Raw genomic sequence first — 23,845 nt, forward strand, 5'->3', positions numbered from 1 at the left:
AAGGCTTCACTGATCTGTATTAATCAGGGAACCAAAGAATGTATCTTATCATCCGAAGTGTCTTTCTATATCAGACTGAAGTCCATCTAGTCCTGTGTTCTCCACAATAATCCCAGCAGTAAGCTAAGGAATTGTCCAATATGACACGGTCTATCCATGATCTATCTTTTCTTAGGTGAAGCTCTGTCCCCAAGGAATCCTGGATGAATTTCAACTCTTTTTAAGATACTGGAAATATGTCAAGGCTAGAAGCTGTCCTGACACCCACTCCCATCAGTGACATCACACCCTCGGTGTCTTTTTCTGTCCTGCTTAACAAGTAATATAATAATAATAATTTATTACTTATACCCCGCCCATTTGGCTGGGTTTCCCCAGCCACTCTGGGCAGCTTCCAACCGAATAGTAAAAACAATACAGCGGCAGACATTAAAAACTTCCCTAAAGAGGGCCGCCTTCAGTTGTCTTTTAAAAGTAAAATAGTTGTTTATTGCCTTGACATCTGATAGGAGGGGGTTCCACAGGGCAGGCGCCACTACCAGAGACAGGGCCTTTTCAACTCTGGCCCCGGCCTGGTGGAACGCTCTGCCTCATGAGACCAGGGCCCTGCAGGATCTGATTTCTTTCCGCAGGGCCTGTAAGACAGAGTTGTTCCGCCTGGCCTTTGGCTTGGAGCCAATTTGATTCCCTCCCTCCCTCTCTTTCTTTTTTCTTTTCCTTCTCCTGCAATGAGGCTACATTTTAATATTTTAATGTTCCATTATTTTAATGTTGTATTTTATTTTTGTTTTTAAGTTGTAATCATTCTTCTTGTTTTTATTATTGCTTGTAAGCCGCTCTGAGCCTGGCCTTGGCTGGGGAGGGCGGGGTATAAAAAAAAATTATTATTATTATTATTATTATTATTATTATTATTATTATTATTACCAAGAAGGCCCTCTGCCCAGTTCGCTGTAACCTCACTTCTTGCAGCGAGGAAACTACCAGAAGGCCCTCGGTGCTTGACCTCAGTGTCCGGGCTGGATGGTGGGGGTGGAGACGCTCCTTCAGGTAGACTACCCTAAACAATAAACCCGCACATGAAGAGGTTACTCTGAACACCGTAAACGTGATTGGCCCACGCATGAAGAATCCTCACGAGGGGGAAGGGGGACAGAACAGCCTGTGCTTCTTGGAACCCATGTAAAGCCAAACTCCACAGCTAACAGGACGGGTCACTTGCCACATAGCCACGGAGGTTACAAGATGAGCATGCTAGCACATGCATGAAATCACATACACATATGTTCACAAAACACAGTAGGTACTGCAGCCCAGGTACATACGTGGAATGCAGCCTGCTTTCCTGCAGGTGATTTTTTGTTGAATTACCTGGGAAAGGATCTCGGGTAAGTCCCAGCTGGCTGATGATGTAGCGAGGGATATCGGTCTTCACCAGGTGTCCCTCTTTGGCATGGTCCTCAGCAGCTTCCAATAAGTGGTAAAACTCCTCAGGATTAAACTCCTAGGGAACAGTAGAACAGCTCAGAGTTAGGCCCTGCTTTGGATTGGATCTGGCCTCTTCTCCTAAGACTGCGGGGAGCTAGCAACAATGAGCTGCCTTTGCTTTTTCACAAAAGGGAGAGTTGCTGTGGTGTAATGGTCAGAGCGCTGGGAACGGGGTCAGAGTGTCCTGGGCGAGCCTCAATCAGCCACTCCTTCTTTCTCTTTGCCTAACCCACCTTGCAGGGTAATTGTTAGAGTAGAATGGCACAGTCCCCAAGCACACTGTCCTGAGCGTCATGAAGGAAAAGTGGAATAAGAAGCTTGGGGGTTGGATCAAATGGGTTCTTTGGGGTCCCCTTCAATCCTGTGACTTCATAACTAGGACCAAATTCTGCAGAAACAGGAAGGCTGTTGAAATGGTCAAACTAGTTTCTTTAGTGAGTAAATAACCCTAGCTGCATCTGTTTAGTATCTACTTTGTCATATCAGCTAGGGCAATGAGTTGCCACCAGATCTGCCTGGCTGGAGGGATGTCACTGAGGTGAAAGAGAACAAAAGAGACCGGAGTTCTTTGTGCAAAAATCTGAAGTTATGGCTTTGGTGCCCCCGCCTACTCTGCCACAGAAACTTGATGGAGGACCAGGATCTGTTGGGAGTGTTAATGCTATGAGTTTTCTATCTTCTGCACAGACTATTTGTCTATGGAAGCAAGATCATACAGCACAGAAGCACTATCTGTCTCCATCAAGGGAACCAAACCTAAAGTATGTGCTAGTACCCTTGAAACCTCTCACCACTCAGGGACTCGGGTGTGCAAAACATTATTTTATCCACAAAAAGGATAGGATTTTACCATAGTAAGCAGGCTAAAGATTATCTTTGGGTTACTTGTTTAGAAATGAAGGTCTGCAAAAATGGGGTGCTGTGGGCCATAGAAAAAGGCTGGTGCAACGTGGATTGGCCAGAGGTTACAAGATGGTTAAAGGTAAAGGTAAAGGGACCCCTGACCATTAGGTCCAGTCGTGACCGACTCTGGGATTGCGGCACTCATCTCGCTTTATTGGCTGAGGGAGCTTCCGGGTCATGTGGCCAGCATGACTAAGCCGCTTCTGGCGAACCAGAGCAGCACACGGAAACGCCCTTTACCTTCCCACCGGAGTGGTACCTATTTCTCTACTTGCACTTTGATGTGCTTTCGAACTGCTCGGTTGGCAGGAGCTGGGACCGAGCAATGGGAGCTCACCCCGTCACAGGGATTCGAACTGCCGACCTTCTGATCAGCAAGTCCTAGGCTCTGTGGTTTAACCCACAGCGCCACCTGCTGTGGTTAGGCTTATGTTAAATGAATAATTGGGGTTCTCCCATTTCATTTCATTTATTTTATTCTATGATATCAAATATACCAACTGTGATGCAGACTGATTTATGTAGCTGAGCCAGGGATTTCTGTGTTTGTGCTGTGGGGATCCTACAGTGAGTGAGTGAAGGAATTATGTGACTGAGGTTTCGATCTGAACCATTATACTAATGTGTGGTAATTTTGCAGTTTGCTTAATATGACAAAGTAATTGTCATATAGTAATTGTCATATAGGTCTGTGAACTGGGTTGCAACCTCTTTGTGAATCAGAAATTAACTAAGTTTTACTCAGAGTAGCTCTACTGGCATTCATAGACCAAACTTGGCCATGTTCATTAATTTCCATGGGGCTACCCAGTTGATCACACCACCCAAATTTAAAAAATAATGTAGGCTACAGATCTAGCTGCAGCAATTTAGGTTGCTTCTAAGGAATGAAACAAGCTGACCAGGCTATGAAAGAGTAATCAAAAGACTGATTCTGACTGCAGTGTGTTTGGTTTTGTGGAGTTGGAAAGGATGGGGAGAGACAAAGCAGCAGTCAGGGAATTAGAGAGATGAGACTGGGGAGTTATTATAGAAAAACAGGAATTTGAAGTGTTCCAACTTAACCTTGGTGAAAGCTTTATGTGTGGGTGTTTTTGCTTTCCTTGAACTCCCAGGTCCAAAGGAAACAGTATCGGGGGAACCAGTCCCAGTTCCTGTGCTAGAAGAAATAAAGAAGGAACAGAAGCATTTGCCCAACACTGTTTCCTTCAGATCTGCCTGATAGAGAGATTATTCATCAGTCAGGCACAAGCCAACAGCCGGTGCAGAAAAACACTTGAAAAAGGAATAAGGAAATCAAACAGCTTCCCATCAGCCAGCTTTTGGCAAAAACAAACTGACAACTAAGTATATACATATATGATAAAAAGAGGCGTAATCAGTTGCTTTCCTCTCTACTGCTACTCTCCTCCTTTTCAAACAAGGGATGCCCACATAAGCACAGCAACTGATGCTGCATTGGCTTGGCACAGCCTCCTGCTCCTCAAACCACCTGGCAACTAGCAAGGCTGAGGAAGCGCATCCTGTGATTGGATGGTCTGTTGCCAGGGAAACCGGCAGGTGGATGAAAGCTGATGCCCTGTGGATGGCAGAGAGCAGAGCCAGGATTAAGAGGCAGAAGGAGAAGCAACTGGTGCCAAGGCTCAAGGGTGCCCAGCTCAGTGCTAATACTTAAGTCGTGGTACGAAGGACTGAACACTTTTCCTGGACTATGGCTCCTCCCCACATACAGGACTGATGAACAGGCACCAGGATGAACTCCTACCGCGTGGGAACAAAGCTGACAAAAGTAACACAAGCCAGGATGTCCTTCGTAGGCAGAATTAAGGGCTGGTCCAAGATGTGCTGGGGTTAACACCAAATCCAAATTGCGGCCTCACCTCTAATTAGAATGAAGAATGACCTGCTGAAGTCTTCTGTTAAAGCCCTGTTTAAACAAATGAGCACTGGGCCGTGCTCAGGAGAACTTCCTGGGCGATTGAGTACTTGCACAAGATCTGTCTCCCTCCCAGTTTGCCACCCTTAATTTCTTGACCAACGTGGCTGCCCTAAAGATGCCTCTTTCACTTTCTGCCTCATAGAAACAGATACAGAGCAAGGATAGTGAACATGTGGCTCTCCAGCAGTGCTTGGACTCCAACTCCCACAATAGTTCAATAGATTTCCTCCCCTTCCCAATGATTTTCACTACCCATATGATCAAATCCTTCTTTGGCTGTGTGTGCCCTTTTCCTTAACCCAGTGGTTTTCAACCAGTGTGCCGTGGCACCCTGGGGTGCCTTGAATGATGGTCAAGGGTGCTGCAGGCAACACTGGCCTCTGTCCCCCTTTCCTTCCCTCCCTTCTCAGATTGCCTCCCAAAGGCTTGCACAGCTGTTTATTGCAGCAGCCCTGGCTATAAGCTTTGGGAGGCACCTCTCTTTGGGGCAGGGGGCACAGGTCAGAGACCAGGGATGGCGGCAGCAGCTAGAGGACTCCCGAGGAGAGGGGAGAGGGGAGGAGGATGAGGGAACCCTCCACAAGGGAGGGTGTTCAAAAAAGGGTGAGAGGCTGCCAGCTCTGAAGGCAAGGGGTGACAGAACTGGGCTCCTGAGCCCCACTGGGGTGCTGCAGAAAAAATGTAGTTAGTTAAAGGAGCCGTGGACTCAAAGAGGTTGAAAACCTCTGCCTTAACCTTTTGTGTGCAGTCTGATAGTTATTGAGTAATACCCTGTACTGTATTTACATCACGCTTTTTCATTTTGAATGCATGACTGGTGTTGAGAATACCAGTGGGCTGTGGCTCCTTTTAAGCTCTGATAGTGCATGGTTAGGATGGAGACAAGAACCCCTGAATTCACTCCCCAGCTCTGGAAGAAGAGGTAGCCCTGGGAGAAGAGGTGGTATCCATTTGTGGTCGCCCCCCCCCCCCCCGGCTAGCAAGCAAGGCTTCTTTTGTATTATTTATGGCATATATTTAAAAAACGTTGTCCCATCTCCTATCCCTGTAAACTTGATATAGAGGCAACAGGATGCATGGCAGCACTCTTAAAATACATGTCCTCCTTAAATATCATGTTTTGGAGAGTGCACCCTCTAGAGACAAAGGGAATTGGAAACTTTTGGGGTTCATTGGTTGGAATAGCCAACGGGCCTTGAACAAAGGGAGAGGATTTCAGTAGGCCTTGTGTTGAGTTAGAGCAGCTATGTCCATGCATCCCATTCATTTTAAGGAACTTTGTGCACACACATGATTTTTATGTTCTTCCTAAAACATGTACATTGCCTTCTCATTTGCTGTGCACAGCCCACACATTGTCCTTCAGGGATGTCATATGTTGTACTTGTAAGAGTTCCTTCAAATGGACCATTAATTGCTACTGTGTGCAAAATATGCCTCTGCAGAAGTGTTGTAGGCTGTAGCTGGGTACAGTACTTTGCGTGTGTGATTTTAGAACCCACAACATAGCTCCTATCTGCCGGCCACTTCATTGTGAATTTATGTTTTGAGTGTTCTGGTGGCTCCCTGCTACTCCTATCACATAACTCCTTTGCAGCAACATGCATTAGCAAATGAAAAAGGAGGATGGTGGGAAAACAGCAGAATGGCACTCTTCTCCCCATCCTCACAGCAATGCTACCTGTCACAATCCCAGAGTCAATGACCAAGATACCAAAGAGGCAATAGGGCTAGTGGCTGAGGTGGTGGACTAGGTTCCTGGCTTTGAGCATGATACTGAGCTCACTGAACCTGAGGCTGGCGGACAGGAAGCTCCAGGGCTGGATCCCACAGAACCAGAGCCCATAAACCCACAGCCTTGACCCTTACAGGTGCCTTCCCCTTGACCTGAGAAGCTGAGCCCCTCACCAGTCCAGAGAGTGCAACAGGCAGGAGATCATGGAGTGATCTTGATGTGAACATGTGGGAAGATATCAAGTGGCAACAGAGACATACAGCTTTGACTTCTGCCAATTCCTAGGGAAGCAGACAGACACGTATACCCCTCAGTGCCTCACCAGGCATTCCAGCAGCCGGGCTGGTCGGGAGATGATAATGAGCAGCTTCTTCACAAGCTGAGTGACAAAGGTCACCTCCTCACTCTCAGAGCGCTCATAGGCCTGTAAGCAATGGAAGAAGGGGCTTGTTAGAGAAGGGTTTTGGTTGCAGTCATCTCCACAAGGAACACCTCCTCATGTTCTTGCTATCACCCCACTCAGAGTCCCTGCTCTCACATGGCTTGTTTCGTCCATCATGGTTGCTTCCACCATAACTTGCTGCCACTCACACCTAAACCCAAATTTCTCCAGAAAATACTCCAATCCAACCCAGCTCCCTCCCTTTGACCACTGTTGCCTCTCCTGACTGTATCTTTTTTATTCACTGCCGTGCAAAACTGACTTCTTCCGCACATCTTGCCGTGCACTGCACATTCACTGAGAGGCTCCATGCTCACATCTTTCAGAAGTTTCTCCATGTTCTCCTGCAGCTCATAGAAGTAGACAGTAGTGATGAGGCCTTCCTGGGACTTGGCTAAACAGTCTCGTGCCAGCTCAATGACTTGGTGGTGGATGAAACTGAGAGCCCCATCAGCCAAGGGCAGCACACTGTCTGGCTCATAGCTCTTGATGAAGTCTTTCAGCTTCTCTTCCATCTGCGCCGTGGCCTGTGGGGGTAAGAAATTGGAGCTCTTGTGTCAGGAAAAAGAGGACTCTAGTAAATAACCCAGAATAGGCATTGCTCCTTTCTCAAAGCTAGGAAAAGTATAAGGGAATCCTGATTCCCAGGCCCTCAACTACAACCCAGTTAACAGCACTCTCTGTGCTCTCCCTGTAAAAAACCAAAAATTCTGGGTCATGAGAGCCCTTCCTTTTTATCACCTTCCTCTATTTTTTTTTTTATCACCTTCCTCTAAAAGAATCACTCGCTGTATCACAACTACACCACAATAAGACACAACATCTGACAAGGCACATCCAACCTCAGGGGCTCTCTTTCTTCCTCAGTCTTATAAGTCATAAGGCATTTATCTTCTCTATCATATCTATTTATATAAATAATAATTACACACCCTAGTCAGGTATCATTATACCTGTTTGCTTCCATTTCTGTGCCCAGTTCTTATTCTCTCTCTCCATTACCCTTTCTCAGTGTTTGTTTGGAATGTGGGCTATTGCAATAATCATGAGAGAATGAGACAAAGTAAAGCAATAAGACACTGCTCTGGGCAGGAGTATTAAAGTTTTAAAATGTAAATTAAGGGCTGATCCACACTTTTCCTAGACACGATCCACGGTGTAAAACTCCTGCTCAAGGTGCCCACTCTTTAAAGCTCAGTCGGAGCAAAAGGCAATCCGCAGAAAAACCAAATGGACATTTGCTCCAATTGAGCACTAAAGAGTGGGTTTTTGCAAAGAAAGCTCCAGGACAAAACACACACATACACACACACTTGGACTCAGAGCTTTTAAGCATGGAGCTGTGTCCAGAAAGAGTGGGACCAAAAAAAGCCCTAAATTTACATGCTAAGTGTCAATACAGGTAGATTGTCTGTCTTTTGTCACTGGAAAGTGGCTAAATGAAACAGATCCCTTTGCCTCTAGCAGCCATTCTCCAGGATTCCTGGCAAAATGGTCCCTGTAGGATGTTATTTGATGGAAATGAAATCTTTAGATTCTGCCTCCGACTATAAGCCTTACCTTGGGGAATCGCTCCTTGTACACATGATTCATCATTACTATCTCATTGTCATAGGAGGATGGAGACCGGCCGGGGCTGCAAAGGAATAAGAATGCATCAGCTCCTGGTATCTTCTATTTTCCTGCACTCCCCATGGTCCTGAATTCTATTTGGGCATTTCTCACTTTTCTTTATTACTACTTAATCTTTATATTTTTGTTGCTAATGGTGTGAAATATACTGTATGGACGAAGTGGGGAGAAGGTAGATTGGGATCTATGGTAAATCTCTGGGTACTTTGCAGGAGACTTGGAAAGGGTTTTTTACACACACACAAGACTTCCCTCTCACTTTCTGAATAAGGCTGTTGAAATAAAGAAAACACAGTGGTATTAGAATGGATTTTTGTGTGAAAAGACTGTGAGGTCAGTTGTACTACTTAAAAAACAAACTCGTGGGCTGAGTGTGTGCTCAGAGGCACCATGCTCTCCATTTCTAACTGTCTCATGCACTTGGCTTCCAGAAGTTCCAGTAAAATTGAAAACAGATTCCGAGACTCCAGCCCCTGCGTACAGGACCTGTCCAGCGGGTATCCATTGCATTGAACAGACAAGACAGGGGTGTAAGGAAACTCAGGAACTAATTGTCAGCAGCAGTGTGGTGTATCAGTTGGTAATGAAAGATCAGTGTGGTGTTCAGTATTACCTATATTGCTTCCTATACAGTCAAACCTCAGACCCCAAAAGGAACTTTTAGGCTCCCAAATGCCAAAAACCCGGAAGTAAACACGCCAGTTTTTGAACATTTTTCGGAAGCTAAATGACACGGCTTCCACTTGAATGCAGGAAGCTCCTGCAACCAATCGGAAGCCACTCCTCGGTTGTCAAATGTTTCGGAAGCCGAACGGGCTTCTGGAACGGATTACGTTCTACAACTGAGGTTTGACTGTATTATCCTATTGCTTTCCTTAACCAAAGGCAACACTTTCAGAATGGCACACAAACCTGCTTTGCGAGATGTACAGGGAACCATTAGCAGGAGCTATTTAATCACAGTTCTCTTCAATTAATTGCTTCCCAGCAGGCAGGACAGTAGAAGAGCCTTTTGTATTCAACCTGTTTAACCTTTCCTCCTGGCCTGGATCATACCAACGTGAGAAAGTAAAAGCACAATCCTCTAATGTCTACTCTTAGAAGTTCAACAGGGCTTACTCTTAGGTAAATATATATAGGATTGCAGCCTAATGGCCGAATTCAAATAACTAATCCCATCAGTCTTTATCACATTTGAAATGCAACAAAAGTCATATTTGCTGAGTTGCTAAGCTGTTTTGGGCTTATTTTCTTAGATGTTTGATGTATCATTATACAATGGTACCTTGGTAGTTGAACGGCTTGGCTCCTGAACAAATCGGCTCCTGAATTCCACAAATCCGGAAGTGTTCCAGTTTGCAAACATTTTTCGGAAGCCAAATGTCCGACGTGGCTTCCACAGCTTCTGGCTGAGTGCAAGAAGCTCCTGCAGCCAATCAGAAGCTGCGCCTTGGTTTTCAAACCATTTCAGGAGTCAAATGGACTCCTGGAACGGATTAAATTTGAGAACCAAGGTATGACTGTGTTTCTTTTTGTCTACGTAAACCTCATTCATTCTTTAAGATTACTGGAGGCCTTTCAGTTGTTGCTGGACTATGACTCCCATCAGCTCTGATCACTTGGCATCCTGGCTGGAGCTGATGTCCAGCAGCATTAGGAGAACCAAAGATTCCCCACAGATCATTGCACTAAAATGCTTCTTAGCAAATACACTCCACTGTTGTTAGGATCTACCCATGCCAGCCAGGGTTGACCCTGAATCAAACTGGAACACTGGTCTTTTATCCCATTCTATAGACCTTAAATAATTTCATTGCTTATAGAATCATAGAATCATAGAATCATAGAGTTGGAAGAGACCACAAGGGCCATCGAGTCCAACCCCCTGCCAAGCAGGAAACACCATCAGAGCACTCCTGACATATGGTTGTCAAGCCTCTGCTTAAAGACCTCCAAAGAAGGAGACTCCACCACACTCCTTGGCAGCAAATTCCACTGTCGAACAGCTCTGACTGTCAGGAAGTTCTTCCTAATGTTTAGGTGGAATCTTCTTTCTTGTAGTTTGGATCTATTGCTCCGTGTCCGCTTCTCTGGAGCAGCAGAAAACAACCTTTCTCCCTCCTCTATGTGACATCCTTTTATATATTTGAACATGGCTATCATATCACCCCTTAACCTCCTCTTCTCCAGGCTAAACATGCCCAGCTCCCTTAGCCGTTCCTCGTAAGGCATCGTTTCCAGGCCTTTGACCATTTTGGTTGCCCTCCTCTGGACACGTTCCAGTTTGTCAGTGTCCTTCTTGAACTGTGGTGCCCAGAACTGGACACAGTACTCCAGGTGAGGTCTGACCAGAGCAGAATACAGTGGCACTATTACTTCCCTTGATCTAGATGCTATACTCCTATTGATGCAGCCCTGAATTGCATTGGCTTTTTTAGCTGCCGCGTCACACTGTTGGCTCATGTCAAGTTTGTGGTCAACCAAGACAACTTCAAGTTTGTGGTCAACTTCCTACGAAAGTTTCTGAGTGAAGGATGAATGCGCAATGAACATACGAGGGACCCAAGGGAGTTGCTCTGCAGGGTGACGGCTGCTCCATCCTTACCTGAGGCTCCGGGACCGGGGCCGCACCGCAGGGGACCTCCGTCCCCCGTCATCATCAGTAATGCTCTCACTGCTGCCGAAATGCTTGGAAAGGAAATGCAGCTCATCCATAGTGGGCTGATAAGGCAGCTGGTGAAGGCGCTCTTGGGAGGAGCAGGATGACTGCAAGGAAGAAACAGAATTGGCCCTAAGTGGATGCCAAGTGTCAGCTATTTGCAAATGTCTTCCCAAATCTGCCACGGAAATGTATCTAGGTCTGGGAAATGGCCCAGCTCCTATACATGGGCTGCATAGCCTTCTAAAACATGCAACAGTTTTATTGCAGGAACCAAAATATAATCCAATTGCCAACGCAACATGAGAATTGTTAATGCAGAATGGTTTTCATATGTCAGCCGGGCATTAACCCACAGAATGTGACTGAATGCAGGAAGCTGCTTAAACCATCTGGCTACTGGCCCATTTAGCTCGGCATAGACTACACCAGCCTTCTCTGTCCTGTTTGCCTCAGCCAGCACAGCAAAGGTGATATTGGGGTGTGCAGTTGTAGTCCAAAATATAACAGAGGGCACCAAGTTGGCAGAAGGTTGCTCTATGGTTTCAGGCACGCATATTTTCCGAGTCCTACCTGGAAATGCCTGGAATGGGTTTTGTGACCTTTCATATGGAAAGAAAGCATTCTACCACTGACCTACAGCCCTTCAGGTTGACCTGAAGCTAAGAATTCCAGATGTTGTTACAGTGAACCACAGATACACACACAAGGATGTTAAAGATTGCACTGAGTTATGTGACAACATTTGCAATGGGTATGCAGTCTGCACCCTCAACATGTCCTGAGTGCTCACATTATGTAGACGCCTCTTCTCCTAAAGGTGCCCCAAGGCAACCCAGACTGACAACACTGACTCCCCTCCCCTACCTCTGGCCTGTATGCTAGGGTTGCCATATCTTGAAGAGAGAGGGGGCGAAAAGACAGCCAGAGCTGCTGCCAGCCCGAGCCAGGGAAAGCGGCGCAAGGGTGCGCAGGGCCGCTGCACCCATGTGCCTCTCTCCCTGGTTCAGGCTGACAGTGGCTGCGCATGCAGAGCCACCCGTGCCCAGGCCAAACCCCACCCCAATTTCAAAAACCCCGGACCCCAGACATTTCCTTTAAAATGCAAAAATCCCCCCGTTTACCCCGCAAAAGAGGACATGTCTGGGATTTCCTGGACATAAGGCAACTCTGTAGTGGACACGCAGGGCTCTTGGGTGGGCGGTCAATAGCTGCAAACTGGGAGTCAGTTGGCCCACACGTAGTTTTAGCAATTTCTATTTATGATTTAGACTTGCATGGCTGGCCTTTCCCCAAACACCGCAGCAGAGTCTTTGGGCCACTGTCCAATAAACAGCTCCCATAACCAGTCAAATCTTGCCTCCCTCCCAGATCTTCTTAATGGCAGGAAGGTCTTACCGATACAGTGGAGCTGGGAGTGTTGGTTCCATATCCAGATGATGGCAAGGAAGCCAAGGACCAGCGCCGGCCATCTGCCCTGAAATGATCAAAATGAAGAGGAACTTTAAGATAGTCCATAGTTTAAAGATTCAGGCAGAACCAGTTCTGATGGGGGGAAAAAGAAAAAACCCATATTGTCACAAAGTCCATGTTTCAACCACTTGTGCTTTCTTTGCTTTCTTTTTTCGCTCTACAAGACGCACCTAGTTTTTGGAGGAGGAAAACAAGAAAAAAAATATTCTGAATCTCAGAAGCCAGAACAGCAAGAGGGATCGCTGCGCAGCGAAAGCAGCGATCCCTCTTGCTGTTCTGGTTTCTGGGATAGCTGCGCAGCCTGCATTCGCTCCATTAGACGCACACAAATTTCCCCTTACTTTTTAGGAGGGAAAAAGTGAGTCTTATAGAGCAAAAAATACGGTAATTGCCTGTTCAGACTTTCAGGACACAAAGGTGCATACCAAGCATATGAGTTTGAATGCTATACTATGCCTCTCATGTCAACATCTATCTTGACATATATGTCAAACCATTTAGGTACAGCCTAGAAAACCTCTCTCTATTACTGTAGACACAGATCCACTTGTGGGCTTTAATGAGGCTTCATAGAAATACCAGAAACTTTGCTAAGGGTAACTGATATTTGGACAATGCAGTGAATGGAGGATGGAGCTGGGAGCTCTATAGGCTTGAACACTATGATTCCCATCAACAGAATCCCTTATTCTTTGTCCCCCAGTATATGGTGTCCAAAAACATGCTGCAGGAATTGGCAACGTGGTGCCCTTCTGACATTTTGGCTCCAACTCCTATCAGCTCCAGCCAGCATGGTCAAAAGTCAGGGATGGTGGGAGTTGTAGTCCAACAACATCTGGAGGGCAACACATCGCCTACCCCTGCAGTATGTTGCTTCTGAATGCAGAGGTTCTATTTACCTCTCATGACCAATAGGTGCTGAAGGCAACAATTCATTTGATGTTTTAAAGAGAAGCACTTCCGGTAAGGACTTCAGTCGAGAGGCCCAGACTCAGTCTATCACTAGTAGCTGGATCATCTAAGGATCTAGATCAGGGGTCAGCAAACTTTTTCAGGAGGGGGCCGGTCCACTGTCCCTCAGACCTTGTGGGCGGCCGGACCCAACCTCACCGAAAGGCCCCCCTCCCGCTCGGCTCTTGGCCATACGCAGCCGCCTCAGTGGGAAGGGGCGTCACCCAGAGGCGTCCATGGCTTCAGATTGGCCGCAGGAGCTTCCTGTGGCAAATCCAAAGCCGCGCCAGCGTTGCCGCCCACCCAGAGGCCGCGCAGTCCTCACCACACGGGGACTGAGTTCCATGACGCTGGCGCGGCTTCGGATTGGCTGCAGGAGCTTCTTGCAGCCAATCCAAAGCCGTGCCAATGTCCTGGAACTCAGTCCCTGTGTGGTGAGTACCAAGCGGGCAGCAGGGTCCAAAAGGTTCGCAGGCCAGATTAATGAGCCCGGTGGGCCACATCTGGCCCCCGGGCCTTAGTTTGCAGACCCCTGATCAAGATTCTAGAGGATCCTTGGCCAGTCCTGCAGCCCCCACTGCCCCAAACACAGCTTCTTTCAGGAGTTTTGCTGGGGATACCACTGGCAGCAGCTCCTACCTGCCTGTATTGTTGACAGGTGCAGTGAGGACCTCCATAGCAGTGAGGCCTCCTGCCAACAGAACCTGGCTGCATTTGAGTGGAGGGAAATCTCTGCCACTTCTTAACTTCCTCCAGCATAGCAGACTGAGGGTTAAGCTTGCTCTGTTATTTTGCCCAACCTGAGCCTACTGCCAATCAATGTTACTTGGGCACCCTCAAATTCTGTTATCCTCAGGGAGAAAAATGTCTCCTTTTCCACATTGTTGATTATTTTAGACCCCTCTGCCCTTGCTCCCTGTCTTTTTACACTAAAAAGCTCCAAATGATTTGGATTTTTCTCATGGGATATGTGCTCTTGAAGCATTTTCACATGTTAAGATGTGTGCAAGGGCAAGCCCTCTGCCCCCTCCAAAACCTGCATAAGCTCAATTCAGGTGCAATGTGGGTTCAAAGATGTACAGTTTGAGCCTGGACCAGGAAAAAAGAGAGTTCATTGTGTGAACTAGCTGCTATATCAACAAAAGCTATAAACACACTGACAAGTGGTGTTTGGCTGTTGCAATTAATCTTCTGGATCCAATGACAATTGATTAGCCTGGCCTTGAATAATTAATCAAACTTTCATGCTTGAAGTGTTTGTTAAGTAATCTGGCCAGGAAGTGTAATTTAGGGCTCATCCACAATTCTGCTAGTTCCACACCTAGAAAGCATGGATCTGAGCAGTATCCCCCCTTGCCCCACACCTTTCCCAGGGAAAACCCACTCTTTAGTGCTAAATCAGAGAAAACACCAATTCAGAGAAAACCTGAATTGCCATTTGCTCTGATGGAGCTATAAAGAATGGCTTCCCCCGGGGCAAAGCTGCAGGACAAGAGATAGTTTGGATAACCATCACCAGTGGTTAGGGATGATGGGAGTTGTAGTTCAACCGTGCCTGGAGAGATACTGTCACACAGCTTAACCTGCCTGGCAAGGTTACTGAGAGGATAAAATGCAGCGATTATCTTCCCAGAGAAGTGCCCTTGGCGGATTCCCCTGCAATTCTCAGAAGACTCAACAGAACTTTGCTTTTGGAGAAGGTTCAAGTCTCTTTGGATCCATGACTATTTTGGTGTTTACCTTTGTTTCTTAGAATCATAGAATCATAGAGTTGGAAGAGACCACAAGGGCCATCGAGTCCAACCCCCTGCCAAGCAGGAAACACCATCAGAGCACTCCTGACATATGGTTGTCAAGCCTCTGCTTAAAGACCTCCAAAGAAGGAGACTCCACCACACTCCTTGGCAGCAAATTCCACTGTCGAACAGCTCTGACTGTCAGGAAGTTCTTCCTAATGTTTAGGTGGAATCTTCTTTCTTGTAGTTTGGATCCATTGCTCCGTGTCCGCTTCTCTGGAGCAGCAGAAAACAACCTTTCTCCCTCCTCTATGTGACATCCTTTTATATATTTGAACATGGCTATCATATCACCCCTTTATTAAACTATTTTGCAGATTTAATGTTTCCAGTTATTATTACCTTAGACCATCCCATTCAACTAAGCAGTTGCGCTAGTGGGAGCCAATGCAACAAATTCTGCTTTCTCTTCTTTCCTCCCCTCCCCTCCATGGCCCCATCAGTTTGGGGACAGGGATTGAGAGAAATTTAAGTTTGATTTAAATATTCCTATCTTTGCTTCCGTATAATTAAAAATACAGCTCCCCTTTCAGCCTCTTTCTTTGGTAAGGTTTTTAAAAATACCTCTCTGGTTAATAAAGCCAGTTCCACAGAACTGCCTTATATCAAATTTTACCTGATGAATGCATAAAAAGTGATTGAATAGTTACCAGTATGTGTGATGGTGGCATAGCTTTCAGGCGTGTAAACCGGATTACAGAAAGTGGAGCACCCGGGTGAAATAGGGAATGCCACAAACCCTTTAAGGAATTGCAACCCCAAACCACAATGGCAGTTTTGGCGCAAGGGTTGATTCTAATTAGAGTCCTTGCATTAGACTTCTCCTCCCAGTTCTATTTTCCCTTCAGAGGTTCAGAAAGAAAGGAAAGCACAAGAGAAAATGTCCTTGTCAACATAGGGCAGATTCACACCATGCATTTAAAGCACATTCAACACACCTTTAAAACGTATGGCTTTGCCCAAGGAATCCTTGGGACTGTTGGATGCAGGGAATTGTAGCTCTGTGAAGGCGAAACTACAGTTCCCATGATTCTTTGGGGGAAGTCACATGCTCTAAATGTGTGTTGAATCTGCTTTATATGTGTGCTGTGGACCTATGCTGCATCTCATACTTTTTATGCATGCTAGAGGGTCAACTTTCTCCTCCCCCAGCCTCAGGAGGACTCCACCTACAGATGTCCTATTGGTTTGCCCTGACCCAAGCTAGCCATAAAACTTCAGTGGTGGGTCTGGGTCTTCGTCTGGGCATGACAACAACTAGCCTTGACCTTGTTGACTCTCTGGTTGTTATCTTTTAGGTTATGGCATCTTGTTCCCAGTCTGCTTGGAAAGGTACCTTACCTTTGATCCTAGCTACTGTGTGACTCTGTTTTGGACTGTCCCTTTCTGCATCCTTTGGCCGACAATTTCCAAAGCTTTCTGGCAAAGTTTCCCCCACCCCTCAGTCTTGCATCTGGAACAGCTTTGACTATTTACTGTCCCATGCAAACACCCCGGCCCTTAACCCTGTGCTTTCTGCAAATAGCCAACATCCTCCTCCTTTTATATCATGTATTAGGCAGCCTCAGTGGGTTTGTTAGGGCAGCCATACGTCCAGATTTTCCTGGACATTACTGGGATTTCGAAGGTGGAATTGATGTTGCGGTGAATTTCCGAAAGGCGGCACTTTGTCCTGGATCTTAGGCAAGTCTATTTAAAAAAATAATAATCACATTTTTTGGCATTTTTGTAAAGAAAAGCTCAACAACTTTTGGCTTTTCCTAAAAAAACCCCACAACTCAACAATTTCAGTGGTTTCCTAAAAAAAAAAAAAAAGCTCTTTCAGGGTGCCCTGGTTTGTTCCAATCTATACACTTTGCTTGATTTCTCTCTGATTCTCTCTCTCTCTCACTGACACGAGTGACTTTGCAAGTTCCACGGAATAAGGTATTTTCTAATCATACTCCTGTGATAAAACCGTACGTGTGTTTTAGTCCAGTGTGAAAATTCACAGAACAGAGATCTGTAAACAGCTCAGGGCGGATTTTACTCAGCACTTTGTGGATGGCAAGATGGAACTTCACAGTCTGTTCCCTTGCTTTTGGGGGTGGGGGGTGGGCGGGAGGCAGAAGCTGCATGGGCATGACTATAAAAAGAGCAGAGAGCAGATGGGGAGTGGGGAGCAGCAGCTGTGGAGTCTTCAACCGCCTCAAATGTTCCTGTATGCCACATTCTGGCAGCATGGCCTGGTAGAGCAAACACGAGAATGATAGCCAGGAACCTGCAGTTCTCCTCCGAAGCCTTTGAGAGGGATAGGGACTTCTTGGGATGGGCTGGTGGGGAACTGAGAGATTGGGCAGGGGCTGAAGCAAGAAAAAAGTATGAGGAATGGATATAAGTTGGTTCTCCATGTGGACAGAGGAACTGGTTTCTACCCCAAGTGGGCTTCCATTCATTCAGTAGTCTATGGGAACTTTGCCCAGGAGACTCTGTCTCTGAAACCAGATGTGGGACTTCATCAAATAAGGACTGCAAGTGGAGAGGCAGGTCTCCCATGAGGCAAATCTCTAGGGGGGCTTGCTGTACCATCAGTAGCTATAAGCGGCATGGAAAGACTTATTTTTGTGTGTGTTTACTCCCCTACCCCCAAATTCACAACCCTTCATTTTGCCCATTGCAAAATATGCTGGTAAACCTTAGTTCTTGACTATTTTCTGCGGTTGTTTTTTTAAGGTGTGGCTATATGTGTAGTTAAAAAAGTAATGGTAAAGGACCCCTGGACAGTTAAGTCCAGTCAAAGGCAACTATGGGGCTGCAGCAGTCATCTCGCTTTCAGGCTGAGGGACCCGGCATTTGTCCACATACAGTTTTCAGGGTCATGTGGCCAGCGGGACTAAACTGCTTCTGGTACAACGGGACACCGTAACGGAAACCAAAGTGCATGGAAATGCTGTTTATCTTCCCGCTGCAGTGGTACCTATTTATCTACTTGCGCTGGTGTGCTTTCGAACTGCTAGGTTGGCAGGAATTGGGACAGAGCAACAGGAGCTCGCCCTGTTGTGGGGATTCGAACTGCTGACCTTCTGATCAGCAAGCCCAAGAGGCTCAGTGGTTTACACCACAGTGCCACCTGCATCCCTGGTTCTATCTCTATCTATAACTATATCTATATCTATCTGTGCTCATGCCACCCTTAAGTAAATGTTAATGGAGGGTGTGTATGTAATAACTGAGGGGAGCGGGCACCACAAGGATACACACAACTAGTGCAGATGCAAAACACTGCTTTAGGACTCAGAGGCAGAAAATTTAAACGACTCATCTGTGTACACTGTTGCACCCAGGTGCATACGTAAAAAGTGGACTACTCATTGTGCAACACCCCTGTATGGACACAGCAGTGGTCAGTGAAGGAGTCCGGGTTTGCAGCGGAGATTCCCAAAAGCCATTGGACACCAGAGCCCCAAAGAATGAGGGACTGCTCTTACCTGCGGGAGGAAGCGAAGGAAAAGTGGGCTGGTGTATTGGGGGAAAAGTTCCGAGGGCTGTCCAGAGGGCTGCTACCTGTGGACAGGGCAGGAAAAGAAGACACAAAAGGGAAATCAACACATTGCCTGGTGAGACTGCCAGAGGATCAAATCGAATTCTTAACCCTGTCTCACTCAAGGAGCCAGCATATTCAGATTCATATTCAGAGCCTGCCATAATGAGAAAGGTTGCCATAGTGACTCCAGCAACAAGCCATGGGAGGTGATGCAGAGGAATATGAAAACAGAAGACAGAAAGAGGCCAAGAAATAGAATGCTGGATGGGTGAATAAACAAATAAGACAGGTGACAGACAGACAATGGGGGATTAATGATCAAGTGTCAAATGGCTGGGTAGACAGTCAGAGGAAAAGATTTGAAGTCAGACAGATGGACAGACAATGGCAGGGATAGTTAGTAAGATGGACAGATGAGAAGGTGCTGCTATATATGTGGCCAGAATAATAGACAGATGGCCTGGGATGCATGGAAAGATGAGAAAAGAAATCAGTGGGAAAATTACAGTTCAGATGCAAATGAAGAAGAAAATGGATGAGCCCACAAAGACAACATTGGTTCTAAATCAAACTAATATGATTGCTTTGGAGTCAACGTAATACTTATTGCTAAACGTATGGCAAGGCTGACAGGATGGAAAATGGGTGAGGTGGATATGGACTTTAGACGAAATTTCTCTCAATATTTCTGTAGGCATCCTGGCATGTTATGACAAACAGGTATAACACAAGACTATGTCCATCTAATCCTATCCAGCTGTAGCAATGCGAAGGAACCCCACATTTTTTAAAAAAAAACGAGGGTAGATTAAAAAATGAAGGACTTACATTACTGTGTCCTCAGAAGGAACCAAGGGCAACTTATTAGTCCTGGGTATGAGCAATTACTACTCGACTCCAAGGTTTGTTTTGTCAAAGCCAGTCTAGCAGGCCTTGTTTGAAGGCCACTGCCTGAGCAGGGGCAGCAAGACAAGGGGCCGTTTGTGACCCACCGTGTAGTGTTGGATAAGGTACACCCAGGGTGGAACTCCGGAAAGAAGGATGGGGCAGGTCAAGGGCTTAACTCACCAATATGACCTGGGAGTGGAGAGTGAGGCCGCGGCAGCGTCGGCGATGTACTTGTCAGGATCAGGCTCTTTCTGTTACTGGTTCGGCAACTGTACAAAGGGGAGGAAAGAAGGAGAGGGAAAGAAGACAGGCCTAGATCAGGGTGTGTGTGGATGAAAGATGCCAGACCAGGCTGCAGCTCATGTCACTATGTGGTTTGCCTTGAAACGCCGCAGTTAGAAAGCTTGGCCAGTCAATTCTCTTTTCAGCTTGGTTGGCTACTCCAAAATGGCAGCAGGTTACCTTCTGTAGTCTTTTCCCAAAGAAGAGCTGGCCAGTAGCCAGGAAGCCCCATTTCCCACTTAACCATTGGCCCACCTTGTGCCATGGAGCTCCCTTATTACTGGGTCAAACCGCTGGCCTTCCTGGTCCAGTACTGCCTGTTGAGACTGGCAGTATCTCTCCAAGATCTCAAGCAGACTGAGATCCATTTAGCTGAAGTCGCTCAGGACAATGACAGAGGCATTCTGCGTACAACTATTAGCTCTAATAAATAACTGAGCTACAGATCCCTTATGAGAAGGTGTGAAAAGCAGGACTGTTGGTTCAGTGTGGGGAAAGTGTTTACCTAGAGGCAACAGAACTCCACTACAAATGTGGGTGGGCTTATCTAGAGTGTGATCCAAAAGCAGAACTACCAAACTGAGCTCTTTTGCTACAAGACCTGCCTCCCAACTGAGGCCTTACTGTGCCTGCGTTCTCCGTCTTTCTCATAAACGTATACAAGCTTTAACTCAATATTGAAATTCAGAAATCCTGGATCCACTCTTGCTTGCTATGATCACATAATACTCAGCTCTTTTTTCCTCTGGAAGGTGACAAAGAGGGCATTAAAGATAAAGGGACCCTTGACCATTAGGTCCAGTCGTTGCCGACTCTGGGGTTGTGGCGCTCATCTCGCTTTATTGGCCAAGGGAGCCGGCATGACTAAGCCGCTTCTGGCCAACCAGAGCAGCGCACAGAAACGCCGTTTACCTTCCCCCCGGAGCAGTACCTATTTATCTACTTGCACTTTGACGTGCTTTCGAACTGCTAGGTTGGCAGGAGCAGGGACCGAGCAACGGGAGCTCACCCTGTTGCGGGGATTCGAACTGCCGACCTTCTGATCGGCAAGTCCTAGGCTCTGTGGTTTAACCCACAACACCACCCGCGTCCCTAGAGGGCATTGGTGGTGTTAATTAACTTCTATTTGCATGGAACTACGAGTCATACTTAATAGAAGGGTGGAGCCAGATTTTTCCTAATCAACAATTAAGTAGCATTTCTAGGTGTGATTTACAGCCTTACTTCTTTCTCCCTTAACATTGTCACAAAGGGTTCATTGGCAGGTTATCCACACCCTTCCATGTTTATTAAGTCATAACTAGTCCTCAGATAAGTGAGCTGAACTCAGTGATGAGCTGAGGTAAGGCAAGTCATTCCACAACCCAAGCAGTTCAAGAAAAGAAACTCTGCCATAACGTTTAGGCATTTTAAAGTAAATTGGAGTGGCCCCAAGGACAACACCGTTCAGATGTGTGCCTTGACAAGGCTGTGTTGAATTGCCATGCAGCTCCCAGGTGCAGCTGGCTGGCTGTTAACCTTATTTTGCCAGCTAGTCTTCAGTGCTGTACAAACACTATGGTATAGGTTACTAACTGCACAGGGCTGGATGTTTGCCCAGGTTTATATCGCTGTCAGTTTCTCAGGCTGCACAGTAGCTTATGGGCTGCCAACAATGGCTTGTGTGTTGTGCAGTGCCCCTTCTGTCCATTGCATGCTAAGGCTCAGGGTTGCAACTGAACAAGTTTGAATTAGCAATCATCTGAGCCAGAAGAAATGCACCTCCAAGGCTCTTATCTTCTTGAAACATTCATACGAAAAGCCCAACATGCACAACTGAAAGAGAGCCAAGTGTCCCAACCCTCCATCACAAAAGCTATAGAAAGTTCCCAAGGTGGGCTCTGGAGAGACGCAAAACTCACACATGGGCCTAGGATAAACAGCACTTCTAAACAAGAGATAACTTTGACAGTGTGTCGTTCATTGTGTGCCAACAGGATACTAAAGTACGTACCCCCATATACCTCCCAGAGTGATCCATCATGCTATCCCCTCTCTGACACTCAGTTCTCAAAGAGTTGTGTGGCCTTTTAAAGACTAACACACTTATGTGGCACAAACATGTTAACTGAAGAAGGGATGAGCCTGTTCAGAGTATTCTGGAGGAGGAGAGCAAGGTCAGGGGAATTCACACCATGACATTATACAGTGGCATTGCAAGGGGGGGGGCGGTGCGGCCCGGGTGCCAGGTCTGGGGGGGTGACAAGAAGGCACCCCGCCGCCCCTGGGCGCGGTGGCGCAAGCAGCCATTGTGCTGCCGCAGCCACATGTGGAGGATCCTCCATTCGCAGCTGCAGCCACGAGCAGAGAATCCTGCCAGTGTCCGTATGGCACTCAGGCGCTGGCGGCAAACAGCTACGTACAATGCATGCGCGGTGTTGCACGCATGCGCCGCACATAGCAACGCCACACATGTGCCGTACGTAGCGACACCATGCACACGCCCTATGTAGCGACACCAGGCATGCATCGTACGTAGTGGTACAACGCGTGCGCAGCCAGCAGTTTGCCCCTCCGCAGGTGTCGGTTAGCCTTCGTTCACCCCTGACATTATATACCCCCATTCAGTGCTTTCCCCCCCTAGAAAAATAGGTGCTTGTACTCACCATGATGTTGTTACAGTAAGTGCCACACTTTTTATCAACAACAAAAAGAGGTGCAGGTACTGCATACCTTTGAGTACCCCCTGAAAAAAACACTAAAAAGTATAAAAACTCTGTCCTGCTGTCATTCTGGAGGCCTATCTACCTCTCCTTTACTGTCAAGCATTCTGCTACTAAGGGAATAAGAATTAAAGGATGGCAAGCAAGGGCTTAGACCACCTGAAATAGCAAGTGAGATGCAAATTTCATAGGCCAGAATAGTTACCCTGGTTATACCCTACCCCATGAGTCCGGTAAGTCTGAGCAAGTAGGGACATTATCAGTGGGGGCAGTCAAACTGCACAATCCATCACCCCAGTTTTGATATAAAAATAAGAACTAAAGCCAGAACGTTGCAAACCAATGTTTATGAAAGGATCCTGACACATTTTGAGACTCAGGTTTTCCACTGGGGAATAAATTACATTAAAAAAGACCAATCTTTCATCTGAGCAAGCAAATGTAGCAGGATCCTTTCATAAATATTGAACCACATCTTTGTAGACCCCCCCAAATCCTCCCCCCAAAAAACTATTTGCAAAAATACAACACTTTTGCCCGTTGATGATGGTAAAAAGAAGCTAGAAGGAATGCATACTGTGGAGGATGGAAATTGGTGTGCAAAAGAAAAAGGGAATTCAGCTAAAAGATGGCAAGAGAATGGCTACAGTGAATAACCCTCTTCTCTTTCAAGACTATGGGAAAGAGGTCCACAGAAATATCTTCTGACACTTACTAACATTCATATTTCTCTTACAACCATGAAACCTAGAGACATCCCTTTTATTTACGAAGTGAGATTTTTACAATCTGATTTCAAAACCAAACCAAACCCATGCACTTTTTAAAAAGTTTCTAGCCCTCATGACAGTGAAGTTACATGTGAAATAGTGCAAGCCTCACCTGATGAATAATAAAAACCAGAGGGCTAACCTAATAATATTTCAGTTGATCAGCGAATGGGGCTTTTAATGTCTTGTCTTGCTTTCCACATCCCTGATTAACAGGTGCAGAGTTATGCAAATTAATCAAATATAAGCAATGTTGCTTAATTTTCATATTCTTATTACAATTACAATTTTTATTACACCCCTACCTTTCTGGGAGCAGAATTTGCATAACCCTGGCACAGAATTGCGTGCGTGTGATTTGAAAAGGCATGGGGTGTTCACAACCCGTGCTTTGAAAAGGCATGGGGTGTTCACAACCCTGACCAGTTCATGTGTGGCAACTATAAACTCACTTTGCACAGTTCTGTGGCCAAGCCACATTTGCACATCTTGAATTTTTACATTTTTACATCTTGAATTACATATAGTTCTATCCGATTCCCTCATTTGAGGCCCACCTACAAGCCAAACCAGGCCTGTCTCATTCATACACATTCTAGCATACAGTATGCTCCCCCATACCAGACCCAATCTGGTACAGTCACTGTCTTTAAGACTGTGGC

The 23,845-nt window shown here is 46.4% G+C and overlaps 1 protein-coding gene across 4 annotated transcripts in view; it reads right to left on the reverse strand.

Moving 5' to 3' along the window:
• MAST1 (microtubule associated serine/threonine kinase 1) overlaps nt 1–23,845 on the reverse strand; it is a 90,027-nt gene that overhangs the window by 26,650 nt on the left and 39,532 nt on the right. For all 4 annotated transcript variants that reach the window (XM_053370336.1, XM_053370335.1, XM_053370334.1 and 1 more), the window contains 8 exons: nt 19,610–19,698; nt 18,486–18,561; nt 12,197–12,275; nt 10,745–10,905; nt 8,068–8,143; nt 6,825–7,034; nt 6,388–6,489; nt 1,372–1,504 (listed from right to left, as the gene is read on the reverse strand). In XM_053370336.1, coding sequence (XP_053226311.1) covers nt 1,372–1,504; nt 6,388–6,489; nt 6,825–7,034; nt 8,068–8,143; nt 10,745–10,905; nt 12,197–12,275; nt 18,486–18,561; nt 19,610–19,698 — 926 coding nt within the window. The remainder of the gene's footprint in view (nt 1–1,371; nt 1,505–6,387; nt 6,490–6,824; nt 7,035–8,067; nt 8,144–10,744; nt 10,906–12,196; nt 12,276–18,485; nt 18,562–19,609; nt 19,699–23,845) is intronic.

This window comes from Podarcis raffonei, chromosome 17 (genome assembly GCF_027172205.1).
Source record: "Podarcis raffonei isolate rPodRaf1 chromosome 17, rPodRaf1.pri, whole genome shotgun sequence".
NCBI classification, from domain to species: domain Eukaryota; kingdom Metazoa; phylum Chordata; class Lepidosauria; order Squamata; family Lacertidae; genus Podarcis; species Podarcis raffonei.